Source organism: Lolium rigidum, chromosome 3 (genome assembly GCF_022539505.1).
Source record: "Lolium rigidum isolate FL_2022 chromosome 3, APGP_CSIRO_Lrig_0.1, whole genome shotgun sequence".
NCBI lineage: Eukaryota > Viridiplantae > Streptophyta > Magnoliopsida > Poales > Poaceae > Lolium > Lolium rigidum.
The window spans coordinates 300,617,301-300,625,242 of record NC_061510.1 but is presented as its reverse complement, the minus strand read 5'-3'; the positions used below and the strand labels follow the sequence as shown (position 1 = coordinate 300,625,242).

At 43.4% G+C, this 7,942-nt stretch overlaps 1 protein-coding gene across 1 annotated transcript; it reads left to right on the top strand.

Annotated features, from left to right (window-relative positions):
* The first annotated feature begins 2,133 nt into the window (after positions 1 to 2,133).
* On the top strand, positions 2,134 to 7,106 carry LOC124699748 (protein NRT1/ PTR FAMILY 4.4-like). Its single transcript, XM_047231999.1, has 5 exons — positions 2,134 to 2,444; positions 2,552 to 2,769; positions 3,176 to 3,628; positions 5,316 to 5,449; positions 6,066 to 7,106. Exons 1-5 carry the CDS (start codon positions 2,300 to 2,302, stop codon positions 6,913 to 6,915), a joined length of 1,800 nt encoding a protein of 599 aa, XP_047087955.1. The 5' UTR covers positions 2,134 to 2,299; the 3' UTR covers positions 6,916 to 7,106.
* Positions 7,107 to 7,942: the final 836 nt, after the last annotated feature.

Here is a 7,942-nt window from a genome sequence, read left to right as displayed (position 1 = left end):
GTCGGGAATAATTAAACGATTACCGTATCTTCGACATAAAAAAGCAAACCAGGAAGATTAACTAGTGATGCTCTGGTACCAATCTAAGCAACGCTAGCCCGATCTCTCTGCATCACAAGCCCTGTACCACCTGCGCAAGGACATATGCCATTAGAATAACCCATGTTCATTAGCGCATAAAAAATGAAACTCTGTTTATTGAGAATATATGTGTGCAGTGAACTAGTGCAGCGTGTGTCCAGCATCAGTGGCAAAGCTGCATGATTGGCAATGCTAGATCGGAATAGATTTTAAACAGATCTGCCCACTTCCCATCGGAAAGTTGTGCGTATGGCCAGTGTTGGTTTCAGGCCCATGCTCCTGCCAATGCATCCCCACATTGCACTGATCTCCAAAGCAGAGTACAAGATTTGGCCCTCTAACAGAGACCTTCAACTAGCCAGCTCATTGCTTTCTTCAAGAAACAGTGGCAGCACACCATAACTACATCTTGTAGAATTAGGTATGGTTGTGTGCATCCCAGGATGCAGGGACCGGGAGGCTGTCTTCTTTTTCGGATTTTTTTTTATAGAATTGGATAAGCATATTAATTTCCCTGCAAGCGATTATTCTGGGTAACATGATGCAATTATTGAAATTCTAGTAGCAGTATGTATTAACAGGAGTTCCAGCTGCAACTGCAATATTTAATAGCTTAATAACTCAACGGCAACTAGAGTCCTTCCTAGGTCGCTTTTTCTTCTAGTTGTTCTAGACTGATAAGAAAGAAAGGGCAAAAGGAAGATGCCCCCTCATCGAAGAAGATTCATCCTCCAAATTAAAGAGACGGCACTTCTATTTTCACAGCGCATTTTTAAGACTACCCACAATGGGAGTATCATAGGTAGTATCATGCATTTCATGCATGCAAAATGCTGTTATGGCACTGCAGTTAAGGATAAGAGAGAGGGTACTAGTATCATAGATAATGTATCATAGCACATAGTACTAGAAAAATTAATGTCAAGTAAATCTTGTACATATATTTGCATTGAGATTCTACAAAATAATTAATATATGGAGACTATGATACTAGTATATGATACCATGCATTATGGAGATAGTAACATGTAGTAGTATCATACGCATGATACTTCTATATGATACTATGCATTGTGACTAGTCTAATCAGGTGGTCTCCTCAAGCAGTGACAGAAAAAATGGTAACAATCAATGCTTTCCATCATTTTCTTGACTAGTTTCCACATTTCAACAAGTAAACACAGCAAACTACACAACAATTGAACCAGAACAATTGTCATGGGAATCAGGGAAATTTGCCGCCAACCAAAGAGACCTGATGCCGGCGTTGGCTTTATTAATTTAAAGCTCGGCTCCCCCTCGAGCCTTTCGTCTAAAACAAACAAAGAGCCTGAAACTTGCATTTCTTTGAACGACCTGAATGTCTTGTTTGGAGGACGTCCAAGTGTTTATATGCAGGAAACCACATTCGAAAAGGAAAAGGGCAACTGCAAGTAAGAGTAGGTTGGTGCATCACTGTAAGTCACAGCTGTACATCAAGATTTCAGTACTTGAACTCAATCAGAGTTAGATTCCTTTCTACACACTGTGTCAGCTATGCAGATAAAAAATTTAAGAAGATAAGTAAAAAAGGTAGTAAATGCTTTCTCGTATTGTCAGACATGGCATTTGGTATATCCCTCATCAAAGATGAAAAATACTTTAATTTCACATCAGATTCCTAATAAAGCGGTCTCCTCAAGTAGTGCAAAAAACATGGCGGCCATTCACTATGTTTTAATGGGTTTGCCGACAATTATTCGCATTTCTACAGGTAAAAATAACACAGAAAGAAAAGAAAGATGCTTACTGATATAATCAGAAATGGCCTTCGGTATATCTTCTGAGACTGCCGGTGATCAGAGCTCTCATCGAATTAAATGTGCCCTCCAGTTGAACAAAAAACATAGCCATACCACATCAGAATGTCTCCTCGAGCGCTTACAGTAGTCAATGATTATGTTTTATCTATTTGTCCGTTTGCACACACAACACCAGGATGATCGGCTTCCCGCCCCGGGGGCTTATAAATAACCGACCAAGCTACCTAGAATTTACCAAGACACTCTTAGGAGGTGATCAGACAGCACACTCTTCAGAGCTTCACAGTGAGTGTGCTCTGTCCTAGCTAGCGAGACCACCACGAAAGCCTCTCACCATACAAAACTAGTGCGTACTGTAACAACAGATCAGAGAAAGAATATAAATTCTTTGCAGGGAGAGGGTAACAGTAGGAGAAATGGACGTGGAGTCGTCGAGGCAACAAGGTCCTAAGGGGGACTCCAACTCCATTGCTGCGGCCTCCGAGGTCTTTGTTGACTGGAGGGGCAGGCCTTGCGAGCCTCAAAAGCATGGAGGCATGAAAGCTGCTGTGTTTGTCCTAGGTGTGCATCCATCCCTGCTCATGTCTCCCTTTTTTTGACTTTGATGTGCTCTGTTCTTGTCCTTGGTTTCTCTGGTTAATGATGGAGAGTACGTGTGTTTTGTGTAGGGATCCAGGCATTTGAGATCATGGCGATCGCGGCGGTGGGGAATAACCTCATCACCTACGTGTTCAACGAGATGCACTTCCCGCTGTCCAAGTCGGCCAACATCGTCACAAACTTCATCGGCACCGTGTTCCTCCTCTCCCTCCTCGGCGGCTTCCTCTCCGACTCCTACCTCGGCAGCTTCTGGACCATGCTCATCTTTGGCTTCGTTGAGCTCTCTGTAAGCCCTCCGATAACCCAAACTTTAACAATTGGTGCAACCAAAAACCTTTTATGTTTTGTATTAAAACTATATAAAAGGCACGGAAAAAGATTCAGAGAAAGGCCAGTGCATGCCGCTTTAACCGCCTGAAAAACGAAAAGATTGTGAAGAGACGGATGGGTTTGTCATGTAAGATGGTAACAAAAATGCTGAGAAGATAAGCAAGTAAAGGTGAAAGAACATGGTGCCATTGTGGGAGCAAATCATCGCCTGCACCTGTAATTGCTGTCTAGTGCGCCTTCAGTGCGCGGCCGGCCGAAAACATCAATCCACGTCTTCTTTTCTTGCAGGTTCAATGCATCAATGCGGCAATGCCTATTGGCTACCATCAGGTCACTAAAAGAGATTGTACTTTATGTTGCAGGGGTTTATACTGCTGGCGGTGCAGGCGCACCTGCCGCAGCTCCGGCCGCCAGCGTGCAACATGATGGCGGCGGCGAGCAGCAGTGCGGAGCAGTGCGAGGAGGTGGGCGGGGTGAAGGCGGGTATCTTCTTCGCGGCACTGTACCTGGTGGCGCTGGGCAGCGGGTGCCTGAAACCCAACATCATCGCGCATGGCGCCGACCAGTTTCGTCGCCGGGGCGGCGACGACGGCAAGCGGCTCTCCAGCTACTTCAACGCGGCCTACTTCAGCTTCTGCGTGGGCGAGATGGTGGCGCTCACCCTGCTCGTCTGGGTGCAGACGCGGTCTGGAATGGACGTCGGCTTCGGGGTCTCCGCCGGTGCCATGGGGATCGGCCTCGTCAGCCTCGTCGCCGGCGTCTTTTTCTACCGGAACAAGCCGCCTCAGGGCAGCATCTGCACGCCCATAGCAAAGGTACGTTTACATGTGGCAAGTCCAAACATATGGAATCAGGTGCCGTTCTCATAGAGCAATATCTTAACTGAAAATTGCAATCATTTCGGAAAATCTGGAAAACTATTTTTCTTTAGAAAATCAGGAAAACTATTGTTGATGTACACTGTGGAGTGATGTCCGCCTTCATGGCAAATGTCAAGAAAAGGACAATTTTCTCCAAAGAAAAAATGACTTTTTTTTGCTACACAAGAATGACAATTGATGAGATTTTTCTAAAAAAAGCAAAGAAACAATCCATGAGGTCCAAAAGTAATATTGCTACCCTAAAATAATAGATGTGATGTTTTTTGCTAACTATAATAGACTTGGTACAATATGGAAACTCTGTGGGAAGACAAAAAGTTCAACATCAAGATCATATTGCACAAGTAAGTAATGCTAGTCCAAAAGACTACTTCAAACAAGAAATGTTATTAAGGGTAAACACGATTTAAAAAATTGAAGGATCGAATAGGGTGTGTATGACTTCACTATCATAATTGAGGTCTTGGTGTGACAGAATGTCGTCCCGTTTGAAAAATGAGAGGTCGCCAGATCCATTTCCCTCCGCCTCAGAAGATTTTGCAGCAAACGACAAGGACATAGTACCAGACTTAATGCTATTTCATCTAGTGTACCAATCTTTTCTACTATATCGTAAGAAAAATTGGATTATATTGTTTAAATTTTTCGGGCTGTAACATTTGGTAACTGGACTTATTGTTACCCCTGGTAGAAAAAAAAAAGAAGGGTTTGATATCAACAAAGCATATCCGTGGTATATTTAGTTTTTCCAAAAATAAATCTTCATGTTGGGATCCTACAAAAGTACCACTTTCCAAGCATGGGTTTTTTTTTCGGGGATGCAAGCATGGGTTTTTAGTGGGTTTTAAGTAAAGTCAAATGGAACGGCCGCCCGACCTACCCTACCTATGCATATGTGCACTAGCTGCAGGTACATATAATATGTGAATTCCAATAATGGGATACACTTTGGCACACCATAATTTTATGAACATGTGGGTGAACAGGCATGTGTGTAAGCACCATGTTAAACAAAAAAGTTTGACCATATACGAATCATCATCATGATTCCTTGTTTAGAAAGCACTCATGAATCAAGATATGGTGTTTTAGGAGCAAAGAACCCCAGGGCTGATATTTAATCTGCAAAACCTTGACCCGAAAGGCATACAAAAAATTAAAGTTGTTGATGAATGTAATAAAGGAATTTTTATTTGCAAAAACAATTTGTTAAAAAAAGGTGCTACATCTCAAATAAAATATATAGTTTGAGTGTTGACACATACAGCTAGTTAATTTAGGAACTTATTGTTCTTGTGGGACATGTTGACAAGGGCTAGTGGCACTTCTTTTGAGTGGGTCAACAACAACACTTGCCCATATGATCTCCTATTGGAAGGTGCCTGCGATTATTAATCACAGGACCGTAGGCCCATATTCTGTTATGCTTGTGATGCATCAATCAGCATATGTGGGGAGGCAAGTGACGTGCCTGCCCAAATGGGCACCACCTACCTACCTAGCCTTGTTATTCTTGGAACCAAGATAAAGTTGCACTTACTTAACAATATGCAAGCTATATTTCCACCTTAATCTCATATGGCTAATCTCATGAAAATTAATGCACCATTGATGCACCTAGGTCTTGGTCGCCGCGGTAATACAGAGGAAGCAAGTGTGCCCAGCGTCGACATCCACCGTGCAGCCCTTCACCGGTACCTGTGCCCGTGAGATCCTTCTCGACACCCCTAGCATCCGCCGCATCAACAAGTTCATGTAAGGATTCGGTTTCACATATGTCAAAATTTAAATTTCCACACCAAATTTATTTCCAAATCTCACTTTGAATTCAAAAAATAACCCAAAAATATTCGTACTACACCCGGGTGTAGTTACACCCACGTGTGTTTCTCATAGTTTATAGAGTATCTATCATATCGAAGAGTATGTACATGTAGTATGAAGTATATAAGACTATTTTGGTAGTATATATAATACTTTTTAGGCAGTATGTACATTTTTTTACGTAGACTTATTTTGTACGTATACATATGCATGTATTTCAGATATATAGTGCAAACTACATGTTCACTTGCATTTTTTTCACCAAACATGGTTTAGAATATCTTAGATATAGTGTATAAACATACTCAAACCGATAAAGTATCGTACATACTTCTACATGGTAGTATATTAGATATGGGTGTAACTACACCCAGGGGTAGGAAGTATTTATCCTATATATATATATATATATATATATATATATATATATATATATATATATATATATCGATGAAAAATCTAGAAGATCTACAATGATACAATACATTTGGGTCTGAAATTATTTTCTCAAATTCATTTGGTTCCCTTGTGTGCACATTTTAATTAGGTTCTTAGACAAGGCCTGCGTCAAACCGCAGGACGGTGGCAGTAGCAAGGAGAGCGCGTGGGGGCTATGCACGGCGGCCGAGGTGGAGCAGGTGAAGGTGCTGCTGTGCGTTGTGCCCATCTTCGCCTGCACCATTGTCTTCAACACCATCCTTGCGCAGCTGCAGACCTTCTCGGTGCAGCGAGGTAGCGCCATGGACACCCGCCCGGCCGGCTCCTTCCACGTCCCGCCGCCGTCGCTCCGTGCCATCCCCTACATCATGCTCATCGCGCTCGTCCCGGCGTACGAGGCGGTCTTCGTGCCTGCCGTACGCCGCCTGACGGGAGTCAGCACCGGCATCACACCGCTCCAGCGGATCGGGGTCGGCCTCTTCACCGTCACCTTCTCCATGGTGGCCGCCGCACTCGTCGAGGCCCGCCGCCACCACACCTCCGTCGTTGGAGACGGGAGAGCGCTCTCCATCTTCTGGATCGCGCCGCAGTTCCTGGTGTTCGGGTTGTCGGAGATGTTCACAGCCGTGGGGCTCATCGAGTTCTTCTACAAACAGTCGCTCTCCGGCATGCAGGCCTTCCTTACCTCCATGACCTACTGCTCCTACTCTTTCGGCTTCTACCTCAGCTCCGTGCTGGTTTCGCTCGTCAACACGGTGACCTCGAGGAACGGCGGCGATGGCTGGCTCAGCAACAATGACCTCGACAAGGACAGGCTCGACCTCTTCTACTGGCTCCTCGCCGGGCTCAGCATCCTTAACTTCTTCAACTTCCTCTTCTGGTCGAGGTGGTACACCAACAGCGTCGAGACGGTGCAGGTAGCCGGCGTTGGAGCCTATGGTGGTGAAGAGCGGGATTAGAAGGGTTCTGCGTGCTGAGATTAATTAGCTAGTATGCATGGGTCTCCTAAACGTGGGCCCGGGAAGAAAGTACTTCAGTGGATTAATCCATTAACCTTAGCCTTTAACCTTTTTGTTAAATATATTTCTATGGTTTTGCCTAGTATCGAAGAAGTGTGTTGATGTCGATGTGTGTATGCATATGGCTATCGTCAAACGTCAATTAACTAAGGGTGTGTCTATGTTTCAGTTGACTGAGATTTTCTTAAGTCTCAGTCAACTCAGAAAAGTGCAACTGCAGTTAAAAAAAAGTTAAACTCGGTCGAGTTGCACATTTCTGGCAGAAAAGTGCAATTGCACTTTTTTAACAGAAAAGTGCAACTCAAAGCACTTTTTTGTAACTGACTTAGACTTAAGAAAATCTTAGTTGACTGAGACATAGCAAAACCGATTAACTAAACCTGGAAGTGTTGTATAGTACTCCAGCTAATTAACCACCACATCCTTATAAGGATGACAATTTCGCCCACCGGTAGCCGATTCGAATGGGCAGAGTTTAGGTATCTTTTTTACCTATGAGTAGCACTCAAACTCTACCCGATTAGTCGTATGTACAACATAGGTATATTTATGCGGATTTGCTAATCCTCAGGCGATTGAGAACTCGGTAAGTATCAGTCGACCTACATGTCCGTTCGATTTACTTCAAGATTGGTGCGCGCTTGACTGAGCGGAGCGTAGAAAAATGGAAAGAAAAATGGGAGTTGTGGGGTTCGACCTTTGGAGCGAGCAGTACCAGTTGGACACGAACAACCACAAACTCAGAGAATGTTTCACGTTAGGTTTGTGAGTGCGTTCTATACTAGACTTCATTCTGTAGATATTTCCATTTCCATTTTTATTTTTTTCTTTTATTTGTTTTCTGCATTCTTTATTTATTTTTAGTCTATTATATGGAGTATGTAAAATTGTATTCTTGTTTTGTAACAATTAACTTTTTGATACATTTGAGTTTCGTGCAACTTGTATGTTTTTATCCTCATAATCT